The sequence below is a fragment of the Nyctibius grandis genome, chromosome 3 (assembly GCF_013368605.1).
Source record: "Nyctibius grandis isolate bNycGra1 chromosome 3, bNycGra1.pri, whole genome shotgun sequence".
Taxonomy (NCBI): Eukaryota; Metazoa; Chordata; class Aves; order Nyctibiiformes; family Nyctibiidae; genus Nyctibius; species Nyctibius grandis.
The window spans coordinates 8,170,126-8,191,767 of NC_090660.1; the positions used below are offsets into that span (position 1 = coordinate 8,170,126).

Consider the following 21,642-nt stretch of genomic DNA (forward strand, 5'->3'; position numbering starts at 1 on the left):
TACGATATTTAGTGACTCAAGAGTGGTTTTCAATTTACTATCATTAAATTTACTGTTACTAAAGTTAGCCACTAGCACCAAGTCTTATGCTTACCTAGGCGAACAGTAGGATATTACCGTTGTTAAACATGCCACACATAAGATTTTCAAGGAAAAGACAGACATTTTAATAATGGAAAGTTTTTCTTCCACAATAAAATTTAAAATTACTCCTTATGTTATTAGTTGTATTTCACATATTCTTTACCAGTCCCAATCAGGAGCTGTATTAGATGCTGTACAAATACCCCATAAAATATCAACACTTTTTTGTATACTGCTTTTCCTTTAATTAATGAAACTTGCATAAAACAAGCGTTGAACACTAAAAAGCCCCAAGCAATTACTTTTTAATCTCTATATGGAAAACCATGTTCCTCAAATCTGACTGATAAGCTACAAAAGCAAGGAATGGTGATATACAAGACTTAGAAAGAGGTTAAAGATGTAACAAAAGAAAAAAAAGATTTATCAAAAAAAAGAGGCAAAATACTTAGTGAACCAGATTTCTAATACACACAGATATTTCAAGAGCAGTAATGCTACTTACTACTAAGCAAAAGTAAATAAATAAATGCTTTAACATAACCCAGAACCAGAAGAAAGCACTGTTGGTGACTATACAAGCACAGCCATCATCAATAGCCTCTCCAGGTTCAGACAACCGAATAACTAAAGGTAGCAAAAGCAAACGGTAAACAGCTGAGTGCAAAAAAATGGAGAACAAGCCAAAGGCAAAACCAGAATGAAATCATTGTCATTCAGAAAAGCCAATTTTGTTGGTTTTCAGCAAGTCGCCCGCTTTTGAGCAAAAATAATGATTTTGCGAAGTAGATGCTGTTCTTCCTTCCTAGCTCTAAGATAATGTTTCTGTGTGGAAAGAATTCATTTGTAGAGAGTACATAGAAGGAAATACAACATATCAGGCTGAAGTGTTAATCTAAAGAAGTTTCTGACCCTTCCTATTGTTTGAAATTCTTTTTTTTTTTTAAAATTGCATTGCCTGGAAGGATTTTCTGAAAGATGTAGGGAAATTATCAAGATTCAACCATTCAGAAAACAATGCTTTGGAGACATAGAAATGAAAATTATTGCAATAATTAAGAGCTTCTTAAACCATTCAAATAATGTTATTTGCATATATAGCATGTATCCTCCTCATGCTGTATACTCCAAGAGCTACTGTGTATTTCTTAACATAAATTCAAGTCAATTGTATTTACAACACAGAAAGAAAGTATCTTATAAACAATGATAGTCACGCCTTTCCTGGAAAATGTTTCTTATTTCTTTACTTGTTTTTTTTGCCCTGTGGCAGACCGTGTTGCTGAGATTATCAGAAAGTAAAGATAAAACAAAAAGAAGTTATTTTGTTTATTTAACCATACCTGCTCATAGAAAGGATTGTGAGCAACATAGTAATTGGAATCAAAGGATTCTTCTGTTACCAGAACTCTCTGCCTCTCACCAATCTGAAAAATAAAGGACAAGAGAGACGACTCAGAAAACAAAAATAACGGATTACACTCAGAAGAGAGCTGCAACTACAAACAAACACTCTTAGCAGAAATAATCAAATTCTGTGTCAGCAAGAAAGTGAGGCAGAGAAAGCCCTAGTTCAAACTGTTTAAAACTGACAGGGCTAAAAATCAGAATTGAGGGCTAGAACTGTGGTACTGTAATGGCTTAACATGAAAATCCATTTCAGGAATATAAACTGATTTTTACTTATTAACACAATAACAAATAAAAATGTCAGATGTCCAAAAAGTCAGTGATGGCTTCATCCAACTCCCCTTCAGCATAAAATTCTGCAGTCAGTCACAAAAACGGTAACATCTTCCCCCCCCAGCCCCAAAACAGCCCTATGACAAATAAAACAATCAGCAGCATCTGAGAGAAACAGGGAACCGTAGCACACTGCACAGCTGCTACATGCCATCAAGCTCACCTATTTGCCTTTGTTTTTTTAAAAAGCCACACTTGTTATCTACAATGATAGGGCATCTCTATCCCTTCTTGGTGATTTCACTAACCTGTACTCATGAGATCACACTGATTTCCATGACAGGGGAGTCAACGCTGCATGTTGTTACAAAGACTCAGTGAAGAAGAGTTTTTAACAACTCACAGACACAGCAATATGAAAGGCCAAATAAACACTGGAATAAAAAGTCCAGTGTTTCAATTATATCCCAACTTCCAAATGCACTAACACACTTTAAAGGAAGCACCAGTTTTACAATCAGTTCAATGGCAGACCCCAAGACAAATCAGTTGCATTTAGTTGCCAAGTAGATGTGAATCAAAATCCGACTTTCCCCAAAGTTCAAAATCCCCTACACACCACCTTTTGATTTTGTCCCTTACTGAGTTGTACAATGAAGTTTATAGCCTAATTTCTGCAAACCTTGGAGGACATTTAGCTCACATTTTTAGTCTGAGCCCATCTCTATTTTTTTTTCATCTAAATGTGCCCTGGATTCTTTCCAAAGTATTTGACAAATGCATTCTTCAAATCACAACTGTCTAGCAAGTTAAATTTACTCACTGCTTTTATTGCTGACACTATTTTTAAAATAAAAAATGGTTTCGTGTTTTACTCCAAACTTTAATATCTGTGAGCAAAGCTGCATTCAAGACCCTCCCCACTCCCGAAAGACCTCCACCACATCCTAGTGGCAGCTGTTATATAGAAGTTTTTAAGGCCTCCATCATAAAGTCCTTGTGAATTAGCAAGAAGATGCAGATCAGATAATAACGTTTTGATTCTTTAAGGTACAAGCAGTAAAAGATAAGATTAGGATTTTCTCTAACAGTCAATGGCAGAAAAAAGAACATGAAGAAGTAAGAACAGCAATATCACATCTACATTACAGTATATACATACTGTATGTACGCATACCTCTATACATATGGTACATATATAATTCTCCACTCGACAAACAGAAAGACTTCATGGAATAACTCTTGCCTCCCCTTCCCTGTGCACGTACCTGGAGTATTCCCAAAGTAAACCCTGGAGAGCAGGGGAGAGAGTGAGCACCCAGCTCATCTCCCCAAAGGCAGTTAAGAGTTAATTCCCTGGGTCCACAAGTGTGGGGTACACAGTAGAAGGGGCACAAGCCCCTAGTTACAGACCCAGTAACAGGATTCTAACTGTAGAAAAGATGTATATTTTTGCATACTTTTAAGAGATGTTTAAGAGTTGTTTATAGCACATCTAAAATTTCCGTTCACATTTCTCTGGGAAATCTGCAATTACAAATAACAACAGATACAACATGCTAAAAGTTTAGTAACCTAAATCCAGTGTAACCATTTCCCATTCCCTAAACAGTAAGGTGTTTTTTTCTGTCAAGAAAACAGTTATTCAATTCAAATCCCCAGAGGAGTTTTGCAAATACATGTCAAGAAGGCACTGGAGATAACTATGCCAGTAATGAGATTACAGGGAACATTTCCCCTGAATGGAGAGGTTTTGTTGTTTCTACAATATTTCAGATAACTGCTTGTAAAATCACAACCCAGTATGGGACTGTAGTGCTACAGCAGAAAGTCTCAGATGTCACACAATATTATGAAAAAGAGGAGGAGGATATGTTAGATAAGCAACACTCACCCTTGGGGAAACATGTTTACCACTGAAAGGCACCAAGGCCAATCACCACATCATGTCCTCACATTGTATTCATTATTTACCAATGCATAACTTAGCAAAACCAGCTCAAAGCAATACTGGGTCTGTAACTCATTTCACAATTGTCTTGTGGTTCCCTGGTTCTCTCTGGTCATAATGTTCTGCCTTCATCACCTCTATGAATCCTGCCTGGGAGGTAGTCTAAGCTACGTCTGTTACCTTCATACTCTCAGATGACAGAATGGCAAGCATGATATGCAAAAAATAATAATAATAAAAAAAAAATCAAAGGGAAGAAGAAAAGAACACCTGTGTTTGATCATGTGATATAAGCACTGGTTTCTTCAGAGACACATTGCCAGTTTTTCTTATCTTTGCTTCCAGGAGCAAAAAGAGCTCAGGTCTCCATGTCTCAGTGGGCCAGAGAGAGCTGCTGGGCTCAGAATTTCTCGGGAACAGGAGGAAATCAGGAAGACTAAATTTGTCACATAGCATCAAAATTGTACCATTAAAATAGAGTAGCAGAAGTGTAGAGAGGCCAAACAGCCTATACGAATTTACAATACATACATGCACACACATACTCACAAGACTAAGATGGTATACTGTAAGGAGTACAGGTAAACCCAATAGTTCAGTTGCTCAAGTTACTGGATTTGTAGCCTTGGCCAAGGCTGAGCTCACAGAGAAAGATGATATTCAGCTATTTGCAGACTCTTTTGCCATAACAACAGAAAAGGAAATTTCCATTTAATGAGTTAGGCCATTGGGTATTCATGATCTACAAGACTAATTGGCTACATGCATTTGTAAGATAGAAAATTACTATCTATCCTGCATACAAGTATAATTAAGAAGAAATATAAGTACGCAGAATGCAGCTTTGGTATTGAAATTTGTTCAAGAAGTGGAATATGTCATCATTTCTGCAATTATTCCCCAGGGATCTCTAAGTGCCTAGGTTTCACCTCTCTCAGAAAGAATTTAAATATGCAGAAACCAGACACAGTATCTAATAACAGTCATAATTATAATAACCTTTGATGATTTTTTTCAGGCATGTACCAGCAGAAGTAATTCAGTATCTTATTTTTATTCCTATGCTTTCATCTGCTTCCACAGGTATGCACGAGTTCCAGCTCTCAGGGAACAAGCATCTGGAACTGTGGAAACTCAGCCCTGGCATCTCAGTTTGGAAAGTTTCCTATAGAACCAGGATTTTTTTTCTTTACGGAGGACAGCAGGAAAATAATAATGAATGACAGGAAAAAAACTTGCCTGGCAACCCCCCCCCCCCATCCCAAGATGGACCGGTAACATAATATACACAAGGAAAATTTGTTTTCACCAAAAATAATGCAACAAGCGCTGCTCGTCCCATCACTTCCTATACTGCAACAGTTGCCAGGTAGTTTGTAAATCTCAGATTTGGTAATCAAATCCCTTATGAACTTTTATTTCATTTTCATTTATCATACAGGAAATTCTGACATGATAATTCTATAACTCAGTTTTTCCTTTACTGAATACCACAAAAAGCAGTTCTTCCAGCTGGCTGATTTTCTAAAATCAATGAATGGTAAGAAATGTCAAACATCCTTCTTGGCTGCAGTCAAATTAGGTTTGTTTTTTAAACCAAAGCTGACTGAATCACATAAAACACAGACTGATTTTTAAATTCTACAATAGTACGGGTGCAAAAGACGCGTCCTGTTTACATGCTTTGATAGAATATTGCTATGTAACATCAAAAGTGGCCTGCTGTAATCAAACTCTATGCTCCTAATCTTTTTTTTAAGTTAATGAAAATTATTATTGTTCCAGTTTGATTCATTACTTATTACAGCCAGAGCATGTGGCACATAATCTTTCCCACCGTTTCCTTATTGTTCTTTTATCTGAATTTTGCTAGCTTTGTTTTTAAGAGTCTCTAGCAAAAAAAAAAATTAATAACCACTGTATTTCTATACTTCTCCCACAGAAGAAGGCATACTGCACACGCAGCCGTCTCCACTGATTTAGAGACATTGCCAATGCCTCCTTTCAGGCTGAGTTCAAGTCATAGTGGAATTGATGAGCATCTCTCCATTCTTGTTGAAGGAGGCTGGCTTGGATTCGACCCCAAATATTGTGGAGCTTAGTTAGTACAAGGCTTGGAAGCCACACAAAAAGCTACTTTCCTTTATTTGTTATTTAAATACATCATAAAGCAGGCAATAAAAAATACACACTGTCACAATTTATGTGTGTATGTTTTAGCAGATTATTCTGATGTACAGAATATTTCTGGTAAGCATGCATATTTTGACCTTTACCAAGTATAACAAAGCTTAAGCAAAAGTAATTTAGGAAGTGTTCATTCTACATCAACTTTGGTATACTTCCCTCCCAATTTTTCAGTTGTGGTCTAATTATTTAAAATAAATTTTAATAATTATGCAGATTATGTGTCCTTCCCTATAAAGCAGAGAAGAACTGCTGGACCTACTTTTTATGAATCACATGAATCCTTCTGTAATTAGAAACCAAATGTATTGAAAATGACAATTAAGCCTTCTATTTATACATTGTAGGTGTTTTCTCCTCGTGACAGACAAGTCTAGCTGTGCCACAACCTCCCTGTAAAAAAAGACAAAGTTTGTAGAAACTTACGACATGGTCTCATTTTGATGATACCAGAACCCATCTCCTTCTAACTCTCCTTAGTACTGCTTTTTCCTGCTATTCAACACTGCTTGTCCAACACTCAGGGTGTATACATATCTCCCTTTTTGAAGGTAGTACTGGAGACAAAGAGTGGACTTGTCTCAGAGTTTTTCTACAGTGTTGTTAGGGGTTTAAATGTGGAGATTGGAAAGCAGTAACACTAAAACAGTTCAGCTCCTGAGCATGGCATTTTTTCTAGCATACAGCACAGACAGTTGTCACTTTACTAGAGCTTATGCTACGCCTGCTGTCCAATTCCAGATGGGTAGGTCCCTCCTTTTTATTATGTTATGTTTAGTGCATAACCCTGTACAGAAAAGCAGCAACACTGACATTAATATTTAGAGCCTCGTATCTTTTACCTCATACAAACATCAATCAGAGTAATCTTTACAACATGTGTCTGGCCCATTTTACACCCGAGGAAAGAAACAGAGACCCTGACCACTCCATTGGTGTAGAGTAAGTGGCAGAATTCACCACACAGATTTCATGTACTCCTACTTCCTCCTCCCAAACCTAGATGATGCTGCCTCAGTCCTACAATGCCACTAATTAGCTAGGAAAACAAAAATCTCCATCTCTTACACAGACCACAAAGCTATGTATGAACTACAAATAAATCTGTTAAAATATAGTGGATATTACTGGTCCCACTATCCGTATCAGACTGTTTTGTATTTATGTCCAGTGCAGCTAAATATTACCATTTCACACTTGCTATGAGTCAGTGTTTTGCCTTACCTACCTTCCTTAGTTTTTTTGCAGCCTTGGAAACAGCATTGGGTGGTCGTCTTCACACGTAGGAAAGTACTTAGTTCTTAACTAGAGAACTCCAGAATCCCAAGTGAAAAGCAGCCAACGTTCATCAAGGTGTCTCATTTCACTGTCAACCAATACAGCTGACTTTTTCAAACCACCGTTATTAGACTGCCTATCTTTAAACAAAGCTGCAGGAATTTTATTTAAAAGGAATACATAAAATGTATGATTTATAAAATAATATCTAAGTAAACTGCCTTTTTTTCGTTTTAAGCACACATGCTTCAGACATACTGCTCTTTCCATAGCACCATTCAAGAATTCAGAATGGACACAGGCAACAGATGCCCACAGGACAAACTCTTTCAACCATTTTCCTGGCTGGCTTGAGGCAAGCAGGAAGGAAGGATTAGGTATAAATTAAAGACAGCCAGCTCTAATAGTACACAATCAGCATAACAAAAATTGCCTCAGACCTTCAGCAGTAAGCAATGCAGCTCATTAAAAGCAAGTGAACACCTTCTCTTTGGTCCCCTTATGAATTTGTTGGCACAGCTATGGGGGAGGGAAAAGGTAGGGAGAGAAGGAGGCGAGAGATGGAAGTAGACTGCTTCTGCTTTCTCGGCCCATTGCTCGTGCTTCAGGGTAAACAGATCCTTTCTATTACTGTGCACCTGCATCTGACTGCTTCATTTTGATTTGGTCTCCTGCTGTGAAAATGTGGCTTCTTCCAGCACATACAAACCCTGCCACGCAGCTCAGATGAAAATTATATTCAGAGATGTGAGCGGTGACCTAAAAATGACAACTGGTCCTCAAAATATCTGATTCCTTTTAAATTCTGTAAGTTTGCATTTTGCTTGTCTCTCCCTTTCATTGCCTAGAAAAAGGGTAATAAAAGTAGCACATTGACAACTCTTTCATATTACCTTTCTAAATTTTATTAACCATGTAAAATATTATAAAAGAAAAATAAGTTTTCTGCAATGGGAGATATATATTGCCTCTTAAAGCAGTCTCTCTCGTTTGGATCTTTCTGTTGTAAACCTGGGCTTAAGCAGTAAAAGAATGAGGTGGCAGAATCGGGTTTTATTCTGGATCTAGCACAATGTTGCTAAGGGATTCCGGCTGTTTCCTTGTGCTCTCTGAAACTCTGTTTCCAGATGTGCAAAATCCAATTCTGATAGTTACACAGCTCACAGAGTAGTGACCACAAAGCTGGGGAAGTTGCTATAGCAATATAAAATACTCTGTGCCGAACTGGTATTTGAGACTATCATGTAGCATGAGCACTCAAGTAACTGCCTTAATGTAATACTGGCAAAAGCCTCTCCCTTCTTTTTTCAGATGAGCTAACAAACCCCATAAAAACGTGGCAAACATCTACAGAAAAAGTCTAAATGAAAAGAGCAGTTCAAAATAGGAACAAGAAACATCTAAGTAGATAAAGTATGTTTAAGATCCTCCTTTCATACCCACAACAGTTCACAAACAAAACAAAAACTAGACAAACAGTCTGCCTTAAGGAAACGACATTGAAAATGTAAGTATGGAAAACTGTACTATTAATGCTGATCTTCTAGAATGGAAGATTGAGTTTAGAGGAATCCTTTAAAAATATTTGCAACTTCCAGACAATTTAGCAATCACATGGATTCTGGTGGCATAAGTAAACAAATATTTGAGTTCTTCGAATTTTATTTTGCCTTTTTTTAACAAGCTAAGCCTGTGGTGAAGTGAGGCTACCTAGTTTAAAAATACGATGGTCTTTGTTAGGAAAGGCTATCCTTTCAGCTTCTTCTGTGAAATTATTTAAAATTACTTAAGACTGGGTGTTTTTGTTGGAAGCAATTACTTAAGATACACTGCATATTTCCAACTCATTTAAGCACAATATGAAGTGGAAGTTGCTAAGGCAACAATATGCAATTCCTGTTTCAGTGATCTCTTTTAACAGCTGCATAAGCCCAGACAAGTATCAGTTATATGAGAATTTATAAATCATCTTGGTAAATACCCTATTCAAATAACTTCTCCAGAAATTACTTCAGGAACTTGCAATACCAATCTGTTTTCTCAGACTGAAGTCTTGTCTACACTACGGAAAGAAAACTGCTCACCAGTGGCTCTGTCAGAAGGGTGCTGATGTAGCACAGACCGATGTAATACTGTCTTCAGCACAGATTCAGCATCACCAGCTGTTGGAGAGAATTGCCAGTAATAACAAAAGGCCCTAACATAAGCGTAACTTCAGTAAATCGCAGGCAGAACTGCACGTTGCTTCTTCGTGGACAGCAGAAGGCAGGAAAAAGTTGGGAGTAGGTGAAAATACTGTACGCAAGAACACATCTGATGGCAAAGTAAAGATAGCATTGATAGAAATCAACAGTCAATACTGTCTTCCCTGACATGATACTGTAATCCCCATAGTAAGACTGGGTGCTCTTAGAATACATCTATAGCCTTATATTTTTTAATCAAATACACCAAAAAGATGGCTCCAAAAAATTAAGCTTCTCTCCAAAATAGCAATATAATTTTTCGGTTCATCCTACACTGAAGCCAATGTTCTCCGTTCATTTCATCTGAGAACAAAGGAAGAGCAGATGGGATAAAACAGATAAAACAAAAGTCCAAAATAACCTTGTATGCAAACCCACAGCCAACTCTTCCCCCAAATCCATTGAAAGCTGTATTAATACATTCAACAACACACAAAATACATAACATAAAATTTTTGCAAGTTAATGAACTTAGAATAAAAAATGGTGGCACTGAGAGAGTTTAAAAAAAAGTATAAATATGTATCAGCTTTCTTTTCAAAAGAATAATAAAACATCTCAGAAGCTGATAATGTTAATGAGGATAGGTTAATGATATTATTTTCTTTTATTTTCAAGGTAGCCAATGTTATGATCAAAAATTACACACTTCAGGGGTTTTCTTCAATCTAAGGCAAGGTAAGACCCTAGAACTGCTGACACTTCTAGAGGCATAGAGCTGAATGACAAATAACATCAAGGGCTTACAGACGGACCAAAGTGAATGATTCATTAAAGAGTGATAAACGCAGTGCGACTTCATGTTGCTTAGAATTTAATAGTCACTACTGTCCAACTAGTTGTGATGCATTTTAGTGTTTTTAAACAGTATGCCAATTATTTGCACATAAAAAAGGTAACCAAAAGAAGCACCTCTTCATTAGTGTACTAGAATAATAGTTCTGACCAACTCTTTGTTATCCATTAAAGGAAGTTAACAGAGACCAGTTCAAGAAAATCGTTAAGATAAATCACTTCTGTTCTAGAAGAAAAAGAAAAAAATTACTATAGACTATGTTTTTCTTTCTAATGCCTTCTTTATAACCTACGCAATTCTCAAGGCTACGCATAAAGTTATCACAGAAATCTCAATTGTGTGGTGTTGTATATGCCTCAGCACGCTACCTTTTGCACGGCATCAGAAACCAATACGTCAAATTAAAGTCCTTACTACTTTGTAAGTTCTCTTCAACACCTATACCACTGTGTCCTGGTTTGGCCTAAACCAGGCCAGTTTTCCTTTCAGTGATTTTTACTTTCAGCTAAGTCTCTTCTAAGTAACTGCACTTTCTGAAACTAACTGCATGTTTTGCAGACAGTGTCTGCTTCTAGGACTGATAACGCTCGAAGTTTGTAGTTATCACTGAGGCACCGGTAGGGATGTTATGCAGAAAGGCTCTTGCTGTACTTATTCTTGAGAGAAACCAAGGTCACTGCTAAATTCCTCACTGCTTACGAGTGAAGAGCCAAAGGGGGGTCACACCTGCAGGGAGGAGCGGACAGGGCAGGTGACCCAAAATTGACCAACGAAGGTATTCCATCCCATACACGTCATTCTCGGTATAAAGCGGGGGGATAACTAGGGTCTCGCTCTCTTTCTGCTATGGCTGGTGTCCAAGGAGGACTCTGTCCGTTTTCCTGCTGCCCCCGATCCCGATCCGTGCATCCCTGAATCCAGCTCTCGACCGTCGCTGGGCCCAGCCTGGGCCTTCCCGGAGCCTGCCCTGCAGTGCCGGTGGTGACGTGGCCGACATCAGGGGAGCTCGATCTTGGTTTTGTATATATTTGTATATATTTATACATATATTTGATTATTCCAGTATTATTATTATACTCTTTTTCATTATTATAGTTTATTAAAACTGTTTTAACTTTCCAACCCATAAGTCTCTCTCCCTTTTCCTTCATGGGCGGGGGGGAAGGGTTGGTTAACAGAGAGCATCTGCCACAGGTTTAATAGCCGGCCCAGCTTTAAACCGTGACACACTGTGTGCAACTTTCTCTTTAAAAAAGTCCTTACTTAGCCCAGACAATAAGAAATTCTTAAAAATTGGAAGATGCTAGGGGTTTCTACAATCTTTCAAACTAAGCAGCAACATTCTATGCTGTAGTTGAATTTTAACAAGACAAAAAGTGAAAAAAAGCTGTATAATTTAATTGCAAGTGAAATTAATTATTGAGATGGATCAACAAGAAACACGCTGTAATCTTTAACGCAGGTGTTAAGACCATACTATAAACCTTTCTAAAAAACTAGTTTTTAATAAAAAATTACAGCTGATGTCAATATTTTGGCTGCAGTTCTGTGCATATTACATCACTAATCAGACTATTATGTTCTCACCCAGCAGGTTTCAAATTCCAAACGAAGTGTACTGGTTACGTTAGCAATAAAACCAATACAATGATTTGGATAACGACACTACACAATACAGTAGCTAGACAGGCCTGAAACTTCTTACCGTACAAAGTCTTTGCTAATAAAAGAGTAACAGAAAAAAAAGAAGATTCTTCAGCAATTGCATAACAAATCTTTTTAACCCTCTGTGTGGGTATGGCAAGAGGAACGATTAGACACTTAGATGTAAGTGCCTTCAGGGTACATGAAAATGGGGATTCAGAGGGAGTTTTAAACATTGCTCATCAGTCTTGAATAGTCAAGGAAGGAATGGCTCTGTCTTTACAGTCTTTGCTGACCATCCTCAAAGGAGGTTGATAGCTGTGAAACAGGGCCTCAAGAATAAAGGATCTTCTGCCTCTGTGACAAAAGCCTGCACATACAAATAGAACGTGCCATGCAAACAGAACAATTCTCCGAAGAAAAAAATATTATTTCAAATTTCTATTTATGGTCATTCCCTTTTGTAAGTAATCTGCAATTAATCACAGTCAAAATGCAACATAAAATCAAAGGCATAGGAAACAAATCACCATTCATTAAAAGAAATATATCAACGAATGGAGCACACTAGGCAGAAATCACTGTTGTATTCCCATAACTGCTGTCAATCCTATCTCCTAATGTTCTCAAAGCCAGACATATCACAGAATCAATCAGGTTGGAAGAGACCTCTGGGATCATCGAGTCCAACCATTGCCCTGACACCACCATGTCAACTAGACCATGGCACTAAGTGCCATGTCCAGTCTTGTCTTAAACACATCCAGAGATGGTGACTCCACCACCTCCACCACCAGCCCATTCCAATGTCTAATGACCCTTTCTGAAAAGAAATACTTCCCAATGTCTAACCTGAACCTCTCCTAGTAAAGCTTGAGGCTATGTCCTCTTGTCCTATTGCTAGTTGCCCGGGAGAAGAGGCCAACTCCCACTCCGCTACAACCTCCCGTCAGGTAGTTGTAGACTGCAATAAGGTCACCTCGGAGCCTCCTCTTCTCCAGGCTAAACAACCCCAGCTCCCTCAGTCGTTCCTCGTAGGTCAGACCCTCCAGACCCTTCAGCAGCTTGGTCGCCCTCCTCTGGACTCACTCCAACACCTCACCATCTTTCTTGAAGTGCGGGACCCAGAACTGGACACAGTATTCAAGGTGCGGCCTCACCAGTGCCGAGTACAGAGGGACGATCGCTTCCCTAGACCGGCTGGCTACACTATTCCTAGTAGAGGCCAGGATGCCATTGGCCTTCTTGGCCACCTGGGCACACTGCTGGCTCATGTTTAGCCGGCTGTTGATCAGCACCCCCAGGTCTCTTTCCGCCGGGCCGCTCTCTAACCACTCTTCCCCCAGCCTGTAGCGCTGCATGGGGTTGTTGTGGCCAAAGTATAAGACCCGGCACTTGTTCTTGTTGAACCTCATGCCGTTGGTCTCGGCCCATCTATCGAACCTGTCCAGATCCCTCTGCAGGGCCTTCCTACCCTCCAGCAGATCGACACTCCCACCCAGCTTGGTGTCATCTGCAAGTTTACTGAGGGTGCACTCAATCCCTACGTCTAGATCATCTATAAAGATATTGAACAGCATCGGCCCCAGAACTGAGCCCTAGGGAACACCGCTAGTGACCGGCTGCCAGCTGGACTTTGCCCCATTCACCACCATATGAACGTATCAAAATTATGTGGAAACACTTGTGAGAGAGGTCCATGCATTTGTTTTTGCCGTTGCCTTCATTCAATCTCAGATCATATCAGAAGGTCAGCAGTATTCAGCATTTTATTTTCCTACCCTGCCCTTTTTCCTCTTCTGCATTTCCTCCTTTCAGAATACTATTTTCCCCACACCTGACTGGAATGAAAAAGCTAAGTAAGACTATACAATACTCCCACTCCTGAGAAAAACTCTTCAGGAAGTTTAGACTAAAAACTCAAGAACAGCAAGATTTTTCCTAGCTTCTTTCCTCCTTCTCCCTACATCTTACTAAGCTGCCCAATTTTATCGTACTTTTCCACCATACGTGGCTTGAGATCATTGTTCTTTTTATTTTCCCTGAAAATTGCTCTGCTCCTGAAGGGACTTTATGAACATGCCTCATACGTGCAAGAGGAAGCACAAACCATTGATTTAGTTTCACCCGTTTTGAGATGCTTCAAGCATGGAAGAGAAAAAATGATGACCCCAAGAAGAAAATTAAGCTTATTGTTTTCCACTTTCAAAATCTATGCCCCTTTCCCCTTTTACACCTCTCTACTGTACACCAGTAAAGGCAGTAACACAATAAGCAGCTGGTTTTCAAAGGCAAAATGATAGTAATTAACCCTAAATTGCCTTTTAAACAATTGAGACGAGACACAGAATGAGCCAGTCCTAGGTTGTCTTAGTCACTCTTACACTTTAACAGCTGACTATGAATTCTCCAAAGAGAATTCTGGATCTGAAACAGCCTCTCATCATTTGTGTTTTATCTCTTTACGTCAGAAGCGGCAAGAACACAAACTAGTTTCTGTGAGGTGATCACACAAAGCAGGTATGTAAGACAAGAGAAAAGAATGATGTTTAGATTTTAGAGCCGACAGCAAGAGGCTGTCATAGCAGGGACAGGATTTCTGTGGCAAGGTGGTCAGAAGAAACCATGCCATGCTTTAGAAGCCATTGTAACAACCCCTTGAACTCAGCAGATGTTGCCTACTACCACATGCTACAGGATAACTTTTTGCAACTTTGTTCCATTTTATGCAATGAGGGCAGGGTCACCTTCTTCCCTAGCTCTCCTGTTTGTTGCATCGTTATTTGAACTATGTAGGTACACAGGCATAGTACATGAATATTTACTACTAGTGTATGTTATTATTGATAAGCATGCCTATTGCAAGTGGCTTGGAAAGCCTACATTTCTAGCACAGCCTTAGAATTCTAGACGAGTATAAATAATAAAACAGATAAGTCCCAACTCTTAATATACTTGGTTCAAAATATGTTATTAAATGAAAAGAGACTCCTTGCCTATGGAAGTCATGGAATAACAATTTTTGTCCGAACAAACTCCATCCAACCTTCAAACCAACACTTTAACTGTGATTACCAGCAGCTTCATCATTAAGTCAACATGAAGTTGGGCATATCCTTATATTGTTTTTTTTTCTTTTTCAAGATCATAGGTTCAAACAGCTTACAGACATGTTTGCCAAAAAAACCCTGCCATTTTATATAGTGGATTTTTCTATATTCCATTACGCTGTATTTTTAGAGGAATATTGTTAAACTTAATCTCTGAAGAGCGCTTCTGATAAAGGAAATATCTGCCCTTTCATTTGTTATGTATAATCAAGGATGGAATTTCTTCAGGTAGTATAAGACAACTGATCACATTTGTATTTGAAGAACTTTGAAAATACATTTTTTACTTTTGTCATAAAAATTCTGACCATTTAATAAATTTGTCAAATATTTTTCCAAATTCCTTTAAGCTACAATGCCATGGGATAAACTCGTAGATTATGGGCTTCGAGTGACCTGAAGGTCCTTCTAAAGGCAGAGAAAATGCTTCCAAACCAAGAACTCAGTCTAGGTTTGTCCCAGCTCTGTTTCCTTTTATCAAGGCCAGATGGTGAGGCAAGAGATATAAAGGCTCATGACTGCTAGTACCTAGCAGTCCTCACACAAGAGCCTGACACTGGCTGCTGTAGTCCAGTATTTACAAATGGCACTAACAAATGGGACTGATTAAAAGAAAACGAGGACTTTATACAGAGGCAAGGAAGATGACGGAGTCTGGTAAGTCATGTAGTATTTTCTTTGTCGTACAAAGAGTCTGTTGCTAAGAAGGGGCCTTTAGGACTGGTAATAATTGTTCACAGTTGATATTCCCTCTGCTCCAGGGTTGAAGAAGAGGTAATGCCTCACTTTCTAGGAAATTATTCATGACCCAGCTTCAGTGAAGAAGAGGTTAGCCTCTCAGAGAGGTTGAGATGAATTATGTGATCCAAACTCAAGAGAGCATGAAATAAATGCGGAACCTGGGAGAGAGGATATGCCATTTCATTTACACAAAAAGAAAGGAGATTGAACAAGGAAAGAAGGCGGCAACACAAAATCTGTTTATGGAAGAAGCAGATCAAGTAGAATAGAGTATCTGGTTGGGCTTTTTGCGAAATACAGATCAAATAGCATTATCTACTCGTACTTCAGGTTTCTCATGCATCAAGTATAAATTATTGCACAGAAGAGAACATGCTTTCAGAATCTGTTTATTGAAGAGAGTCAGGCAAAGTGTTAGCTGCAGAGCTCTCAGAAAGAATCAGCTTTAGGACTTGTCACATCAATGATTTATAGGGTGACACTAGGGAAATCAATTAAGTTCTCTATGCGCCCCAGTTTTCCCATCTGTAAAATAGGGGCAATCTGTTATTCAAGCAGAGTGCTCTTTCATTTTATAGCCTTTCTTCTTGTGCTTGGGTGTTCATTATTTTGCTAGTTTCTACACTAGCAAAAATATTAGTCAGCCTTATGCAGATATATTTTTTGTTTTAGCACTAGAATATACCTGCTCTTGATTAATTTTAACTGTTTTGTTCTTATATAACTTCGTACTACTATATTTTTAGCAGCAATACCAAAAACGTGGCACACAATGTGAAGGGAACACATATTTTTCCTAAAACACAGATCCCTGAAGAAGCTATTAAAGAAATCTCATGGTAGGCATAGATAAAAAATCCAAATATAATGAAGTCAGAGAACTGTGGAAAACTGCTATGTATTTTCACTTCAAATTGTTTAACAGCTTTGCTGCATTTTAGCACTTTAACATGTAATAATTCTTTGAAAAAACTGCATAGAAAAAAAAAAATTGCCAGAATACTGTCTAATCCTCAAGGCATCATGGAAAAAAACACACAGTTGTCCTTGGGCTACTTGTTTCATGGTTTTCTTTGTTCTCTGGTGTCCACAGAGTAAGAAATTTACAAGTCAGCAGGAACAACTAAATAAATACCTTGCTGAGGTTTTAGCATGGAAAAGGAAAACCAGTTTGAGGCAGTGGTACTCTTCCTGTTCTTAGAGATAGACTTAAAATACACAGGCCATTTGGATATATGCAGACCACAGTTGCCTTCATCTTTATACTATCATACACTGCTTCAAAATGGGGTAAAACATGAAAAAAGCAAAGTAGTTCAGAAGCACAAAGATCTAACTATTTATGAACGTCTGTCAGGAGGGCTTATATTTATACAATGCTTTTGCCTGTACTAGGAAATTTACCCTTTTGCCTGTAAAGGTAATACCACATTCAACTTGTAAAGTGGGATGAAAACAGGTAAGGAAATGTTATAAAATACAGTTCCTGTTTCAGTATCAAATGCTGCACTGTCTTCTCAGGAGGAGGCCAGTGCGAATGAGATTGGCAGATACAGTAATAAGGATTTTTTCTGTCCCTGCCACCTGAGCCCTTTCTTACACTGTGACTTGCATGAAGGATAATGATATAACTGCGAGGCCATCAGAGTCTGACTCCAGCCCTTCCATGGTTTTTAAATTCTCCAGCAGGCAGCAAAATTTCAACAACCAGGTTCTTCAACTATGGGAGGACTGGGAGATTAATTTAATGTGTTTAGATACTTGTCTTGCCATTGCAAATGTAATCTTCTTACTCAGGTCACACCAGCTGCCTTGGGCATTGAAAAGAAAATTATTATTCTGCTATACATGGAATGGTGCACAGGACATCGGTTGAAAAATAAAGAGAAATGATGGTAAAGCAAACATCAGTTTGTGGTTATGTTGAATCTTTGGCAAATGGCAGATGACTCTGAACTGGCAAATCCTTTTATCATTGCAGTTTTTACAGTAATCTCAAATCTCTCCTTTATCTGCTTGGTTTTTGGCTTGTTTAACACAGACTGATGATCAGTGAAGCAAAAGATTTAGTTTAAGGATGTCGGCTAATATCTACAGCAGAGCTGCCATTGCTCTTCAAACTGGCTTTACAGATAAGAGTTGGCTGCTCACCGGGTGGCCACAACAATATTATTCGAGAAAATATCTTTAAGTGTTCATATTGGCAACTGGGCTACAATATACCATGCATGTGTCTAGAAATGTTATCTAAAGTCAGTGAGAGGTTAACAGTAAATATGTATGCATTGTATACAAGATACTACTCCAGGAGAACACTGTGGTTGGGTGGTCTGATTTAAGCAAACTGAATCCAGTCGTGTATGATGGAGCCGCCTTTTTTTTTCGTCCTTAACACAGATAATCGTTTTAGCTTTGATGAATATAAGGTACTTTCTGTTTTTAATCCCATAGCATTATATTTTAAAAGAGAAATAACAGGTCTCTGATCTTTGTAGACTTCAATTTAGTTGATTTAGTCCCCTTGACTCTAGTCCTTCCACAGGTTACTCTTTTCACAAACTGCTGTGTCTCCTCCTTGGGCAAAGCATTCTGAAATGTTGCTGCAGCTCATCCATCCAGTGCAGTTTTATATAGAAGAGCAGCATTGTAAATTATAGATGAACAAAGCCAGTCTTAAGTGCAATCTGGAGACTGCAAGTATGTAGTTGACCAGGTGACACTACCTGGCCCTCAACAGTTCCTGGTTACAGTGACTCTGTACTGCATTTTTGACTGCAACTGAGCGCTCTCTGCTTAAAGATCCACACTAGAAGTCAGTAATTATCTCTGAGTTCACTGTTAAATGAAATTCTTAAAGTACTGTATTATTGTTCTTGCGTGCGTTACTGAAATAACAGACCACACAGTAAAACGGAGTTCACATTGGCCATTTAAGTTTCAGTAACATTTTTGACATTTAGGATAAGAAGGGATAAGATATTGCAAGTAACAACAGCTAATGTTTTCACAAAACCAGTCTGAATCAAGATCAAAGCAGCACCTACTTGTTTTCATTCCTCTCATTGTTTGAAACTGATTTCTATTTCTTGTGCATTTGCTTGAGGCAGTTAAAAATAAATGATCAGTTTAAATAAACAATTTGAAAAGAAAAATAGAAAGACGGACTCAATATTCAGAACTTCAATATATTCTGAAGAGAATTTCAGTAAATACGTAGTAAAAACCCATAATTTAAATTAATTTTAATTTTATGATAGACTGATGAAAAAATCAGCAGCTTCCTGAGAATTATTTTCTTTAAAGATCACGTTTGTTGTAAAGAAGTTGTATGATACACAGGGCAAAATGGATAGTGAGTACAAAATTCTCACTGGGAAATACTAAGATTAGAGTAGGAAGACTCTTGTGTCTTTCAATATTTTACATTGCACACACCTGACATTCGGATTACATAACAAATATTCATGATCATGAGTTCACTCAAAAGGAATCTATTTAAAAACAGAAGGATATTCTACACAATTATTTGATTTGTAGAATGTAGGATTTCTCAGTACAAGTGTCCCGGAGCTGCACATAAGCTGTACATATGGATGTAACGGCAATAAATCAGACACAAAAACGTGACACTCGAAAGCAGACAGATTGCTTCTTTACAAAATGTAATACCACATATTTCCCTGCTTTCCTAGAATTCCACTGACAACTTAAAGCTTTTAGAATAAAGGGTTTCACACCTTGAACACATGCCACAGAAGGCTGAGGGAGGCACTGCACACAATTTATTATATAGGTTGGAAACCTAAACATTTGCTTGCATCATATGAAAGAAACACATGTGTAGCAGATCCATCTGACATTTTCACACATATTTCAAAAGATCTCTTCAGCTTCCTCATAATTTCAGTCTACATTTAGTTCATTACTAAGTCCTGCAATTGCAGAACTAAAATTAATTAGAATCCCATTTACTTTCTGAAGAGCACTCAAAAGTCTATGATTTTAAATTAATTTATGCAAAGAGAAAAGCTCTTGTCTTTGTAAGTATAATTCCAAGCCATATAAATCGAAAGTAAAGCTTTAAACCCGTAATGACCCCTTTTCCATCCAGTCTTAAATGGAATATTTAAGCAACAACTTCCATTCCATGTAAGTACATGCAGCAGTGATGGGTGTCTGCTTGCTGAACAAACCCTGAGGCATTTAATTGACCTGTGGGAGCTGATTATTGCAAATACAGTCATATGGCATAAAAGCTTTCTATTTTTGCTAGAAGAAATCTTTCAAAGTAATTAATAATTTTAGTAATTTAAAAAGATTATGTGTAACTATTCACTATGAAGAGACTTAAGCTGTAGTCAGCAAGCCTGCTACAGATTTTTAAAGATAATAAGATCTGTAGGTATACTCATTTGGGATGTAAATTTGACTCTTCAGAGTAATAGAACTAAAATGAGTCATCGGCCAAAGGCTCAGTTCAGAACTCATGAATGATCTGTGGATTTTGCTGGAGAGACCGACAACAAGGCATCCCTCACGGACTTTGGTACAATCTGCTATTTGCTGTTTATATAGTAGCAGGAATCAAAACAAGCTGAACATTTCGACAGCATCTCAATGCTCAGGTGATACTGAAATCCTTCTCAGCTAGACATTTAAAAACAAGAAAAATTTTTAAAAAACTGGGAATAATGAAGACTTTATATAGATAACTGTCCTGCAAGAAGTACTTGAAAAATTATAAAACGTAAAAAATTCACAATTAAATATCCAGTCACAATCACAGAGTGCTTAGTCTATTAGAAAATTAATACTACTTGGGTTTCTACCTCATAATCCACTTAAAAAAATCACGGGATCCTAAGAGATCTTGGAAGACAGGACAAAACTTGCAGCACTTTTGAAAAGAAAAGCAAGCTGCTCCTACCAAACAGCTTCCTCTAAACCAAACTTTTCCCTTAAAATAGCTGAAAGAAGATCCAAAGGTCAGTGAAAACGCAGTTCAGCAGTCCTCAAGGGATTGTCTATCCCTTGTCACTAACTCAGACCTTCAGATGGAAGCTGATCATCACAAGCGGCTACTTAACAGATAACACAAACCTCAGGGACCTGGTGGAATTCAGCTTATCAGAACTCACGCCATACAAAAATGAGCATGCTCAATTAGAAAAACAAAGCTTAACAGCTAATTGTGTTCTTTTGACTAAGGAGTGGGATGTGGGAGGCAGGGGTATGGTGGGTTGGTTTGTTGTTGTTTTGTTGGGGTTTTTTTTAACAGCAAAAATCAGGAGGAATAGAAAAGTCATAAGTACAAGAAATACTTGTTGGTAAAGCACTTTATATAATATTGCATAAATTACCCTCAAATAAGATTTTGTATATATGTTTTTGGGACAAGAATATTGGCATGTCCTGGTAATGGAAGGAGAATTGTTTATAAGAGCCAAGCTGCAATATCTCAGGTTTGTTGGAAGTGTCAGATGGAAAACTTCAGCTATCAGTTATGCATCCATCTTTATTTAATATATTCATACATGATCTGGAAAAGGGAGTAAGTAATATAGTACTGAAATTCACTGAGGAAATTAAAATGGAGGGGATATGCAAACACTAGCAAGAGAAAACAAATTGAACTATGTACAGGAAAACAAGATCCCCATTTTGAAAACGTCAACTAATCTTTTTGGAAAAATGTAATCTGAAACACAGATGCTCTCTGGGAAACTTGGAAAGCAACAACGCTGAAAAAGAGTGTTGGGAGAACAGAACACTGGACATGAATTTGTAACACGATACAGTAGTGGAAAATAACACAGGCCTACATTATTTCAGAATAAATACGCATAGCATTTATATCATGAGTATGGCACTGAGCCCTTGAGCCTAAACATTTCTTCAGGGCCCTGGAAAAAATACTTGTAT

At 38.0% G+C, this 21,642-nt stretch overlaps 1 protein-coding gene across 3 annotated transcripts in view; it reads right to left on the reverse strand.

The window, feature by feature from the left end:
• Positions 1-21,642, reverse strand: part of CDKAL1 (CDK5 regulatory subunit associated protein 1 like 1) — a 426,323-nt gene that overhangs the window by 25,931 nt on the left and 378,750 nt on the right. For all 3 annotated transcript variants that reach the window (XM_068396772.1, XM_068396773.1, XM_068396774.1), the window contains one exon: positions 1,428-1,511. In XM_068396772.1, coding sequence (XP_068252873.1) covers positions 1,428-1,511 — 84 coding nt within the window. The remainder of the gene's footprint in view (positions 1-1,427; positions 1,512-21,642) is intronic.